Below are 14383 nucleotides of genomic sequence, written 5' to 3'. Positions count from 1 at the left end.
ATCAGTACACTACTACTCTACAGAACCTGTAAATTTAGCAATAAAGTCTTAAGCTACAACTTTTTTTTCTTGGCAGTAATAGTATTGATACTGATCCAAGGTTCAAATGTTTCCAATTTCCAATTTCTCCCAATAGCAAAATTCTTTTATTCTAAAGAACCAGTTTTGCTTAGATTCTAAAAGACAATTTGGAAATAAGGACCCCACATTACTAAATCGTTCACATTTTTTCTTACCTACTATGAAAATCCTCATTTAGGTTGATTTATTTTCATTAAAAAATAAGTATGGCAACATCATATAACGAACAGATGTTGGAACTGGACTTAGACCTAATTCAAATCTTGCTTCTAGCACTTACTAGCTCTGTCTGGGGACAAGTTACTTTTCACTTTGAGCCTCAGTTTACGCATTTGAAAAATGAAAGGATTGGCCTATGTAATTTCAAAGAGACCAAATTTTACAATCCTATGAATTCCTTATTTTTAACCTCTGAAAATCTGAAACAAACTTCCTTTGGTCCTATGATTAGATCCTGCCTATAATAACTTAGTCTTCTCTCTAAAGCAGCAGAAGAGAGCACAATTTGTTTTCAAAGTTTGGTACTTTTAATGACATAGCCACATGATGGCAGCAGAAGGTATAATATGAAGAAAAATCCTAATCCTAGGCCAAATGTGAAAGGATCTTAAAGATGCATTCTAGTATGACCTGGTCCTTATGTAAAAAAGAAAACTGATGCTGGGAAGAAAATTACTCAAGATCACAAAACTCATAAATGGTACATTCAATTATTGTTCTGTAAGAAATGACCAGCAAGATGAATACAGAGAAGCTTGGAGAGAATTACATGAACTGATGCTAAGTGAAATGAGCAGAACCAAGAAATCATTATATACGTCAACAATGATACTGTATGAAGATGTAATCTGATGGAAGTGGATTTCTTTGACAAAGAGACCTAATTCAGTTTCAATTGATCAATGATGGACAGAAGCAGCTACACCCAAAGAAAAAAACACTGGGAAATGAATGTAAACTGTTTGCATTTTTGTTTTTCTTCCCGGGTTATTTCTACCTTCTGAATCCAATTCTCCCTGTGCAACAAGAGAACTGTTTGGATCTGCACACATACATTGTATCTAGGATATACTAGGACATATTCAACATATACAGGACTGCTTGCTATCTAGGGGAGAGAGGGTGGAGGGAGAGAGGGGAAAAATCGGAACAGAAGTGAGTACAAGGGATAATGTTGTAGAAAATTACCCTGGCATGGGTTCTGTCAATAAAAAGTTATTATTAAAAAAAAAAAAAAAAAGAAATTGAAAAAAAATAAATTTAAGTAAACTTTTAGCATCATCAAAAAAAAAGAAAAGAAAAGAAAAAAAAAGTTGTTTTTCAAATGAATGCTACAGAAACTTTTTAAGAACAAGCACAGTCCCAAAGAAATTATATAACACCTCTCCCTCTCACTCCTTTGCAGAGGTGGTATATCCATGTGTACAGAACAATGCTTAGTTTTTTTTTTCCCCTTAAAAATATTTTTTTATTAAACTTGAAATTCAAGGTTTTGCAAAAGTGACTGTTGAAAACTATCTGCATATACTTGGAAAAATAAAATACTATTAAAAGAAAATTTTTTTTGTTATATGTTAATGCTCTGGGAGGGAGAGAAAAGTTAGGAGAAACATAAGTCATATTTAAAAAAAAGATATTATAAAATTTATTAAAAAAAAAAAAGAAAAGAAAGTTACTGCAGTAGTATAGGACCTGATTGAGAATGGAGGCCAAGAGAGTGGGGAAAAAAGGAGACAGATATAAAAAGTATTGTAAAGATAGAATTAATACGACTTAGCAACCAGTAAAACAAAGAAAGTAATATAAGTGAGGAGTCAAAGATAAGTCTAAGGTTGGAAACTTAGCTAGATGGAAGGAACTTAAGTTTACTGACTCCCTGTCTAGGAACTTTTCCACTGCACACTCTAGTCAAAAAGATTAACATGACAGCAGAATAGTCCATTCATCTGCCTGATTATCAGTCTTTTTTACTTTCACTGAATTTTTATTTGCTTTTGTGCCACTGCAGTCAGCAACAAAGGGTATACCTAGATTATGGTACTCTGCTTTTAGTAATTTAGTAAAGGAGTACCTTTAGTTTTGCTCCTTTGCAATTAGCACAGGTTTCTCTCAATTTTCCACTAGCACTTTCTACAATTTCACCCATCCCAACATAAATTTCATTTGTCTTTGCAAGCTTGGAACACTGTGCCCTCTACCTTGAAAGCAGAGTCCTACTGTAAACAAAGAGTTAAAAGTCAAGAAATAGGCTGGGAACATGGAGCGAACAGAAATAATTCTGTCCATGGAAAATCACTATGGTGATGAGGAAAATAGAAATATACACTAAGAAGATAACAAAGTTGGTTCCTACATCCAAAGCTTCTAAGAAAAATATGAATTGGTCACAGGCCATAGAAGAATTCAAACAGGATTTTGAAAATCAAGTAAGAGAGATAAAGGAGAAATCGGAAAGGGAAAGGAGAGTGATGCAAGAGAATCATGAAAAAAGAATCAACAACTTGGTAAAGGAAACAACATACAAAAAAAAAAAAAAACTGAAAAAAATTATATATTAAAAAACAGAATAGGCCAAATGGTTTTTTTAAAAAAAGGTATGAAAAACCAATAAGGAGAAAAATGCTTTAAAAAGAAAAATTCTTACAATGGAAGAAGCACAAAAATTCACTGAAGGAAAGAATTCCTTAAAAAGTAGTATTGATCAAATAGGAAGTACAAAAAACTCATTGAAGAAAATAATTCCTAAAAAATTAGCATGGGCAAATGAAAGCTAATGACTATATGAGAAATCAACAAACAATAAAATAAAATCAAAACGATGAAAAAAAACAGAAGATTGAAATATTTCATTGGAAAAACAGGAAAGATAATTTTTAAATTATTGAGCCATCTGACAGTCATGATCAAAAAAAAAAAAAAAAAAAAAAACAAAAACAAAAAACACCTAGATATCATCTTTCAAGAAATTATTAAGGAAAACTGCCTTATTGTCCCAAAATAGAAACTGAAAGAATCTACTGATCCCCTCTAGAAAGAGATCCCAAAATGAAAACTCCTAGGAATATTAGAGAAGCTAATTGAGAAAGCTAACAGAAGCTAACAGAAGCAAGCTAACAGAAACAATTCAAGCATTGTGGAGTCATACTCAAGATAACATAAGATTTAGCAGCTTCTACCTTAGAAGACTGGAGGACTTGGAATAAGATATTCCAGAGGGAAAAGAAGCTATAATTACAACTAAGAATCATCTAAATAGTAAAACTGAGTATATTTCTTCAGAGGAAATTCAATGAAATTCACCTTTCAAGCATTCTTGATGAAAAGACTGAATAGAAAATTTGACTTTTAATATGACTCAAACATTAAAAGGAAACAGAAAGAGAAATCAGAAGGGCCTTATTAAACTATTTACACTCCTACATGGGAAGATAATACTTTTAATTTAAAAGAACTTTCTCATTAGGACAGTTTAGAGGAGTATATACAGCCAGAAGGCACAGATATGAGTTGAATATGAAGGGATGATATTCTAAAAATTAAAATTAAGGGGTGAACAAAGAATATAATGGGAGAAAGGGAAATGTAAAATGGAGTAAATTATCTTACATAAAAGAAGCAAGAAAAAGTTTTTTTACATGGAGGGGAAGAAGGGGGAGCTAAAGGAAAGTGAATCTTATTCTCATCAGAACTGGCTCAAAGAGGGAATAACATATATACTCAATGGGGTTCAGAAATCTATCTTATTCTACAGGAAAACAGAATAGGAGGGAGTGGGCAGATTGGGACAACAGTAGTTAGAAACAAAATACTTTTGAAAAAGGACAAGATGAAAGAAGAGAGACAAAAGAATAAACAGGAAAGGAAATAGGAAAATCATCTGTAGAAATGATGAAAAAAAATTGAAATAAATTCCTGTGATTTAAGGTCTCATTTCTCAAACATATAAAAAAGAGTCAACTTTATAAAAATAAGAGCCATTCCTTAATTGATAATCAAAAGATATGAATAGTTTTTAGATGAAGTAATCAAAGCTATCTATAGCCATATATGTTCTAATTCACTATTGATTGAAGAAACGCAAATTAAAACAATTCTCAGACACTCTCTCATACTTAATAGATTAAGTAATAGGACAAAAAAGGAAAATGAAAAATGGCGGAGGGATTGTGGAAAAAGAGAAACATTAATGCATTGTTGATGGAGCTGTGATTCACAACCATTCTATAAAGCAATTTGGAACAATGCCCAAAGGGCTATAAAATCATTCCTATCCTTTGATCTAGCAATACTACTATTATGTCATATCCCAAAAAGGAAATTAAAAAACAAAAAGAAAAAAGACATATAAGTACAAAAACATTTGTAACTGCTCTTTTCTGGTGGCAAAGAACTGGAAATAGAGGGCTGACAAACTGTGATATGTAAGAATGATAGAATATTATTGTGCCATAAGAATGATGAGCAGACACCCAGCGAAACAACTCTGGAAGATGACTATGAACCACTACATAGAATTGCCAATCCCTCTATTTTTGTCTGCCTGCATTTTTGATTTCCTTCACAGGCTAATTGCACACTATTTCAAAATCCGATTCTTTTTGTACAGCAAAATAACTGTTTGGACATGTATACATATATTGTATTTAACTTATACTTCAACATATTTAACATGTATTGATCAATCTGTCATCTTGGGGAAAAGGTGGGGAGAAGGAGGGGAAAAGTTGGAACAAAAGGTTTTGCAATTGTCAATGCTGAAAAATTACCCATGCATATATCTTCTAAATAAATAACTATAATTTTAAAAAATTATCATTAAAAAAAAAGAATGATGGGCAGGACCCTCTGAGAAAAACCTTAAAAGACTTAGAAGAAATCAGGAGTTGATAAAAAGTGAAACGTACTATGTACAAAGTGACAGTAATATTATGAGAAGGTCTGCTCTGAACAATTCAAGCTATTCTCAGCAATACAATGACCCAAATCTAATATGAAGAATTTATGATAAAAAATATTATCCATCCCCAGAGGAAGAACTGATGGTGCTTTAATACAAACTGAAGCATACTTTTTTAAACTTTATTTTTCTTGAGGGTTATTTTTTTTTTTGGTCTTTGGTTTCTTTCACAACATGATTAATATGGAAATGTTTTACATAACTATACATGTATAACCTATATGGAACTGCTTGACTTCTCAATGAAAGGTGGTGAGGAGTAAGAGAAAGAATTGGAAACTCAAATTTTTAAAAACAAATGTTAAAAAACTGGATTTTTTTTACACATAATTAGGGAAAAATTAAATATTAAATAAATTTAAAATTTTAAAGCCCATAAAATTTTTTATAATCTAGTCTCCTCCTACTTTTCCAAGCTTCTTATACCTTAATCTTTTGGCAATGACATTATCTGTTCCTGTCTGTTTCTTGAATGAAATATCCATCTAACAACTTGGGACATATTCTCTCTGATTGTGCCCCATGCTAGAAATACTCTCCCTTCTCTGTTCTAACTACTGAGCTCCCGGTTCTACTTATGTTCCAGCTAAAATCCCACTTTCTAATGGAAACCTTCCCCAAACTTCCTTAATTCTAGTGCTTCCCTTCTGTTAATTATTTCCTATTTATTATGTATTTAGCTTAATTTCTTACATAACATCTTCTCCATTACATTGTAAACTCCTTAAAGTAAAAAACTGTTTTTTGCCTTTTTTCTGTATCCCCAGAGCTTAGCACAGTGCCTGGCACAAAATAGGAGTTTAATAAATATTTACTGATTGATTGGCAGTATATGCATACTGCAGTATTTGCTCTGTTGACTAAAAGAACCATTTAGACTTTTCTACAGTATCTTCATCATTTTCATCAATAAAGCCCTAGGGGCAGCTAGGTGGAGCAACATCCCTGAAGTCAGGAGGACCTGAGTTCAAATCTAACCTCAGACACTTAACACATCCTAGCTGTGTGACTCTGGGCAGGTCACTTAACCCCAATTGCCTCAGGGGGAAAAAAACGCCCTTTGATACTCAAATATCTGATTACTATTCTTATACTCCAGAAAATATAAAGGAAAGGAAAACTCCTTAAGCTGAGTTGCCTTAGATGACCCTGTATCTTCTTAACTTGGACATAAGGTAGTTGAATAAAAAATATAAGTTGAAAAAGGATTCAAAATGGTATAGAACAGAAGGAAGGCTTTCCAATTTGTTTCAAAAGGAAGTTTTCCAATAAGACTTTACTGCTCAATATGAAATTAATTCTTAAAGCATGACATACCAAAAATCTTACTTACACTTATTAAAACTCTAAATTATATTTAAGACTTTTGGGTTATCCTGATTTCTAAAAGAAGTTCAAATACATTCTAAAATCAAATAGAAGTTACTTTTTAAAAATTATGTGTCATTCTGCATTAACCAGGCTTCCTTTCATCAGTGATAATTACTGAGAAAAATACACAATAGTAACTTATCTGTATTATTTTAAAACCAAAAATTCCTTTCGATCTTTACCTCATTTACCCCTAATTATGGAACACATTTTTTCTCAAGTTGATTTTCATAATATCCCTTGAAGCAGCAATTTTTTTTTGTCAATTTTATATGAGAATCTTTCTAAAATAGATTACATAATCCCGTCTCTAAAATAGATTACATTTAACAGAATGTACCTTGTAGAACACTAATATGACTGTCAGCTGCTATTTTCTTGATTATATCATCCATTCTTGTCCTGTGCTGCCCTCAACAGCTACTGAAATAGAAGGCTGTCTGTTCCCATAACAAACCCTTCTTGATTGCCCTGCTGTTTTGAGTTCTTGTCTCCATTTTATGTAGTTTTTTTTTCTAGTCTTCTTCACTGTCAGAGTGTCAAGATATCAGTTGTTTAGTGCTTCCAATGAAGTTGCTTCAAACACAATTGCCCCTAACACAATCTCCATTCCTTCTACTTGCTGTTTCTAATCCACTGTCTGTTGGGAAAACCAAGAGCCTAGGCCCACTGGGGCTGTCCCAGATAGCAGGGCTGTGGAATCAACAATAGCCAACAAAGGGTCTTCTCCCTAAGCTGCCACACTTTCAGGATCCTGTGATATGGTAGGGGAAACATCTGTTAGGATCTGCCAGATGGACTAAGCTAATTTCTTTCCTTAGAAGCTACAACAATCCTAAAAATTTAAGTAGCTCAGGATACTAAAGATTCAGGTTTTTGGTATGGCTTTCTGGTATTTTACCTTCCTTCTGACCCACAGATCTTAGCTCAATCAATGCCATATCCTTTTCTTGCTCTGAAAGCCATCCTCTGTATAGTAAGATGTCTTCTCTTTGTCATCTGTTAGGTGAAATAGGAATATCCATCCCATTTCACCGCAATTTTTAATCTGAGGTACCACTCCATAGGTACAGATTCTTCTCCAGCAGGGCTGAATGTGGTTGTCCCAACCCCATCAATCAGTTGCCTGGGAGCCTTGCCATTGTCTGGAGTCATGCTGAGGAAGCAAACAGGGAAACCTGCTTCTAGCATCCTAGAGTTAACCCCCTCCACCATTACCAAACAGTAAACTGAGTCCTAACCCTCCCCAATGCCCATCCTCCTTTGCCTTTCCTTTCCATTTTACCTTCTAAGAACCCTCCTCTACTTCAAAGCATCTAGAATGGGTCTGAATTCAAACTTGATTCTGCCATGTGACCTATATGACCTCAGAGAAGTAATTTAATCTCACTCTAAAATGAGATTAGATTAGATGACTTTCCAAAATCTATGATACTATTCTTTTTCCTATTCTTTCTATTTTCTCAAGAACCAGAAAACCTAGCTTTTTCCTGAAGACACTACCTTCATATGCTCCTCATGCCTCCTAACATAAAGGGCCAGGAAGAGTTGGTGCTCTTACTGTACTTCACTGTCACTTCTTCTGCTACCATCACTAACAGTCACCTCATCTCCCTGAAGTTCTCTATCCTATCCAATTCTACAGATTTTCAAATCACTTTCCCTCTTCCCCATTAAGTTTTTTTGTTGTTATTCAATCCCTTCAACCATGTCTGACTTTTAGTGACCCCATTTTAGGTTTTCTTGGCAAAGATACTGAAATGGTTTGTTATTTCCTTCTCCAGCTCATTTTACAAATTATGAAAATGAGGCAAACAAGGTGAAAGTGACTTGTCCAGGGTTGACAAAAATAGTAAATCTCTCAGGCCAAATTTGATCAGTCTTTCTGACTCCAAGTCCAGGACTCTATCTACTACACCACCTAGCTGCCCTAATTTGTTAATTGTTTTTTCCATCTCAAACTTTGCCTAGTGAAATAGGCAGGCCTCCTAGTTCTTCAATTTTCTCAATTCTTATTACCTCTTTCTCCAGTATACCTCAATCATATAAGTGTGATAATAATTGAAATACCCCTTCTCTGCTCACCACTAGCAGTTGAATTGGATTTACTTCAGGTGCCAAGATTATTACTTATGGCTTTACAAAAACAAAAGTATGTGTTAGGTTTTTAAAGTAACAGTAATAATCTTTGAATAAGCCCAAATGGCTCAACAAGAAATATAGTTATTTGAACATAGTGGGCACATAAATATTTAATAAATTAAATCTATTTTTGCTTTTTGCTTACTTCATAAGCTTAGTCATATTATGGATGGCTGAGTTTTTTCAGTAACTTGATTTCCTACTATATAAATTACATTTATATGTAATGTAATGTATGTATGTAAATGACTAGTAGTGATCCACTCTGCTAAAAAACCATTTTAGTTTAAGACCAATATTAGTTTCTCTTTAATTTTATTCATCTACTCTCCAAAAAGATTATTTAGAAAGGAGGTTGGGGTGGGGGTTGGAGGGTTTGGGGAGCTTTTTTTTTTTGGAGGGAAGGGAGTTGCTTTATCACTTACCCACTCACAGTCAATTCCAAGGACTGGACACTGTTCCAATTCCCTTCTAAGTAAGGACTCAACTTCTTCCCATTCCTCTGTCTCAGACACAGTCACCACCTTCTCTCCAAGCATCCTTTCCACTCGTGAGACATTAGGAACAACCAAGAGTGACAACAATGGCTCTGTTTTCACTGGAGCCAATTCTTGGCCGTCAATTTCTTCCAGATGCTCTCTGGTGCAGCTGATTTTGCCCCTCCAGCGTTGGAAAAATTTCCATATGATCAGGCCTCCCACTGCTGTGCCCAAAAGGGTAGCCACTGTTGTAGCAACTATATTGTGTTTGAGCATCTTCCTCTTTCCTGTCACTCAAGAGAATATTTGGTTACTACCCCAAACTGCAAAACAAATGTAAAAAACAAAGAACAAAAACGATAGCCTCTTTGAAGGAATTATTCCCACTAAGCTGGACTTGAACATTTACAGCAAAACATTTCCTTTGCATTTCCAACACAAAGTTGAAGATAACTAGGGTCAGTATTAGACAATACTGTGAAGTAGTTACAGTTGGTGGTCTTCTTTTTCCTTTCATATCCTAACATTGGTAGTATGCTCTCCTCCCCCCTGATCACCATTCACTCATTTCAATTACCCACTGACATTAAAACAAGAAATGTTATTAGATCATAAGTTTCAAAAATGGAAGATGCTTTGGAGATCACTTAGTTCAATCTCATTTTGTAGATGAAAAAACTTAATCTCAATGAAGTTAAGTGACTTGCCTCAATTCACATAGCGATAAGTGGAAGTCACCTGACTCCAAATCCAGTGTTGTCACTACTTATCCATAAAAATTAAATGACATGATGTATATGAAAGTATTTGATAACTATAAAGTTCCACATAAATTTAAACCATCCACAACAATATTGAATGGCAGATCACTGCTAAGAGTGGGAGAGGTAAGGAAGAATCCTTGTAATAAAAGGAAAGAGACAAACAAAGAAATAACTGGAAAGCATGCCATAGAAGTAGGGGCAATCCCAACAAAGAAGCCTTAATCCTATTTTACCTAATTACTCTTGCTAAATGCTAAATTTAGTAATTTCTACCTAGCAAAGGTATATGTGCTTCTAGCACCCTAGCTTCTAGTTAGTCTTAGTCCCATCCCCCCATTCTAGTTCTATTTCTGATTAATCAACCATTTATTATTATCTCAGACTATGTGAATTAAAGTTTGTATCCCTAATTAAAAGGGATCATTTGGGGTCAGATGGGAAGATATAATGGGTTGGAACAAGGGAAAACATAGGAAGGGGCCTATCTGTTGTCTCTGAAATTACATTATTCTTCCTATAAAATCCTTCCTATAAAAAAGTAAATTTAAATATGACTATTTTAATATGAGGTGGTAGAGGATCAGAAAGGAAAATCTGGTGAATCTTTCATAGAGATAAAAAGGTCAAAAATTATTAATTTGACATCACAAAAGTAATACTAAGCTCCCATGATCTCTGGCATAGATATATTCAAGAGAATAAAAAAATGCTAAGAAGATACTGTCAAAGAAAAGATAATGACAAACGTTAAAGGGAATGTGAGAAAACTGAGACTAATAATTACATTAATACATTGTTGGTGGAGTTGTGAACTGCTTCAACCATTCTGGAGAACAATTTGGAACTATGCCCAAAGGCTATAAAATTGTGCACACCCTTTGATCCGGTATTTCTTCTGGGTTTGTATCCCAAAGAGATCACAAAAAAGGGAAAGGGACCCAACCCACATGTGCAAAAATGTTTGTGGCAGCCCTCTTTGTAATAGCAAGAAACTGGAAACTGATGGATGCCCATCAATTGGAGAATGGCTGAACAAGTTATGGACTATGAATATTATGAAATATTATTGTACTATAAAAAACGACCAGCAGGATGATTTCATAGAGGCCTGGAGAGACTTACACGAATTGATGTTAAGTGAAATGAGCAGAACCAGGAGATCATTTTACATGGCAACAGCAAGATTATTTGATGATCAATTCTAATGGACATGACTCTTTTTTTTTTTTTTTTTTTTTTACTGATAATAAATCATAGAGAAATTTACTTTAACACAGTTTTTTGGTATACACATAATTTTACCATTTATTAAAGATAAAGCACATTTGCATACTAATAAGATTGATGTGTTTATTATTATTTGTTTGTTCTTAGCATTTATTTATTTATTACATGAAAAATTAAATCTTGGCAGAATATTTGATGCTACAGGACATAGAAAACCTTCAACATTTTTCAGAGTTCATTAATATATAGATATTTTGCAACCCCATATGGGGTCATAACCCATAATTTAATTTTTTTATTATAGCTTTTTATTTACAAGATATATACATGAGTAATTTTTCAGCATTGATCCTTGCAAAACCTTCTGTTCCAACTTTTCCTCTCCTTCCCCTACCCCCTTCCATAGATGGCAGATAGACCAATACATGTTAAAGTATACGTTAAATACAATATATGTATACATATCCATATAGTTATTTTGCTGCACAATAAAAATTGGACTTAGAAATAAGGTAAAAATAACCTGAGAAGAAAATCAAAAAGAACACGGTTCTTTTCAACAATGGGTGATTCAGACCAATTCCAATGGTCTTGTGATGAAGAGAACCATCTATACCCAGAGAGAGGACAGTGGGAAATGAATGTGGACTACAACATAGTATTTTCACTTTTTCTATTGTTGTTTGCTTGCATTCTGTTTTCTTTCTCATTTTTTTTTTTCCTTTTGGATCTGATTTTTCTTGTGGATATTTGTGGAAATTTGTATAAAGAGGAACTGCACATGTTTAACATATGTTGGATCACTTGCCAACTGGGGGGAAGGCAAGAAAAAGAGGGAAAAAATTAGAACACAGGGTTTTGTAGGGGTGAATGTCGAAAATTATCCATGTATATATATTTTGAAAATAAAAAGCTATAATTTAAAAAAAAAAAAAAAAAAAGATCATACCGTAAAGAACAGAATTGCCAATAACTAACAATTTGGTATCATGTACGTTCACTCCATAGAAAGGGTGGAAAAGTAATCCAGGTTTATGCACAAATGGCTATAATCATTCTGCACTTACCTTCTATTAGTAAATGTTATGATTATTATTGTTTAGGAAATGTTATGTGTTAACAGCATTATGGTGACTAATTTTTTTTTTTTAAATAAATCATAAGCATACCAGTTGGGGCTCAAAATAACAAAGGCAATAAGAGTGAGGGGCTTTCCTTCCCCTTGACTTCTCAACAGTTACCTCTAGCACAGTATGGTTGGTAGCCCCACTTTAACAAATTCAGATCTTTCAGCATGAAACTAGGTTGAAGTGAACAAGCCAAACTAGAGATTAAAAATAAGGCTGGGCCACACTTTTATGTAACTAAGAACCAAGAATAATGGAAAACTCTTGAAAACAAAATTCTAATACCATAAAACAAATACAATATACCAAAAACATATGGAAATGAAGTAAGTGCCCTTCGACTAGGATATGATTGAACAAAGTATAATATGTGAATGAATATGCCAAACCATAAGAGGAAAAAACCATGAGCAATTCGCAAAAGGAAGACTGGTACAAATTAATTTAAAGAGAAATGAGCAAAACTTTAAGATCATATAACATTAACTACAACACATAAAGGAAAACAGTGATGAACTATAAAGACCAAACCAAATATCTAGAAGATCAAATGATAAACACACTTCCCATCTTTCAGTAAATAAGGGAGTAACTACTACATGTACAGAAATGTTGCATATCTTATGTTTGCTGCAGCAACTGGTTTTGTTTAATTATTCTTTGTTATGAGGGAAGGTGCAATGGATAAAGTATAATGGCAAATGTTGGTTGTATAAAAATAAAAGGCAACAGTAAAATCTAAGGAGGCAAGGAACTCATTAATCAACTTAGATTTTAAAAACCCATATAGAAGATAGAAAGATAAGTAGGTAGTGAATGGATGAAGAATACAAAAAAAAGTGGCATGGATTTATTAGAAAAATGTCAGGAGTGCTACAATCTGGGATAAATTTAAAATGATGACTGCCTGAAGGCTGAAACTCAAAATAAGAGAAATGATCTGAATAATAAATCAACAAATATTTATTAAGTACCTACCCTTTTTTGGCACTGTGCTAAATGCTGGAAAATCTAGATCTGAATTCAAAGAGATTAAGTAACTAGATTCACCTGCCAAAAAACACTAATAACAACAACAACAACAATACTAAACTAAAAGAACTGAAGAACGTGATTGCTGAGTCAAAGTCAGAATGAAACTAAGGCCCTAGGCCTGGAAATGTACAAATGTTGTCCTAATTGTTATTAAAAAAAAAAAAAAAAAAATTGGAGGGGGGAAGCGTGGTATCTTCAAACTACAACTCTCTAAGCTTGATTTTTGGTTCCCTTTTTGAGCATTTTGAACTCTCCAGTACTTCCCATTATGTCATCCTAGGTGCCTTCCTCCATTATGTCATCTTAGGTGCCTCCCCCTATTAGGTCAGCCCCATCTAGGTACCTCCCCCATTATGTCATTGTTCTTGTTACCCTATAAAAGAATCTTGTATCTGACATTTACTGCTGGATTCTTTAAGATGATAGTCTCATTCAGTCCTGGGACCAAACCATGGTCTATTTGGTCCCAGTAAATCTCTCCCATTTAAATAAAATATTAAATTGTCTAATCTCTATCTTGCTCAGTTTCTCCGGCATGACAACCCGAAAACCTTGATTGATAAAAGAGATTTATTACAGGAATCGGGAAGGTTAGAAATCCTGACAGATAGGCATAAAATCTGGTTAGGGAAATAGGTGAGGATAATACTGGAAAAGAGTATTATCCAATGGGCAGAGACTCCTTGGCGTAGCATGGCATAACCTAGCATGGCATGTTTGGAACCTCTGCAAAGATAGGATTTTAGATTGGCTCTTTTATAATGGGAGTTTTGGCTACAAGCTAAAGAGGGCGTGGGTGGAGTCCCAAGTTGGCTCATTTACTCAATGGATTTCAGCTTCTGGAATTTGAATAGAATTCAATGAGTTTCTTCAATTCAATAGGATTGGAATTCTTTTTGCTAGATAACAGAAAGAAACTGTCTTGTTTGCTTTCCCTGACAGGGTCCCTCACTGAGGAAGAGTTGAAGATTTTCTCCTTCAAGGATTTTTTAGAGTTTCAGGGTCCCTTCTTCCAACTCACTTCATTTCCTTTTCTGACAGGATTACTAGAATAGGGGAAGTAACAAATAGAGTACACCTAGATTTCAGCGAAGTTATTTCACAAAAGTATTTTATACTTATTCTTGTGGTCAGCTCTCAGCCTAGCTGCTCATTTACCACCTCTCTCACTGCAAAGTAACAGCCTCTCAGTTTGCCTCT

The 14383-nt window shown here is 34.0% G+C and overlaps 1 protein-coding gene across 7 annotated transcripts in view; it reads right to left on the bottom strand.

The window, feature by feature from the left end:
* Positions 1–14383, bottom strand: part of EXD2 (exonuclease 3'-5' domain containing 2) — a 42636-nt gene that overhangs the window by 24180 nt on the left and 4073 nt on the right. For 3 of the 7 annotated variants that reach the window (XM_023503043.2, XM_031952800.1, XM_031952798.1), the window contains exon 2: positions 8977–9353. The exons of 2 other annotated variants lie outside the window; for them this stretch is intronic. In XM_023503043.2, coding sequence (XP_023358811.1) covers positions 8977–9306 — 330 coding nt within the window. In that variant the 5' untranslated portion in view covers positions 9307–9353. The remainder of the gene's footprint in view (positions 1–8976; positions 9354–14383) is intronic. 2 more of the 7 variants (XM_003756376.4, XM_023503057.2) reach the window with 1 other exon arrangement.

This window comes from Sarcophilus harrisii, chromosome 2, assembly GCF_902635505.1.
Source record: "Sarcophilus harrisii chromosome 2, mSarHar1.11, whole genome shotgun sequence".
NCBI lineage: Eukaryota > Metazoa > Chordata > Mammalia > Dasyuromorphia > Dasyuridae > Sarcophilus > Sarcophilus harrisii.
The sequence above is the reverse complement of the archived record's forward strand: the minus strand, read 5'-3'. Positions and strand labels throughout refer to the sequence as shown.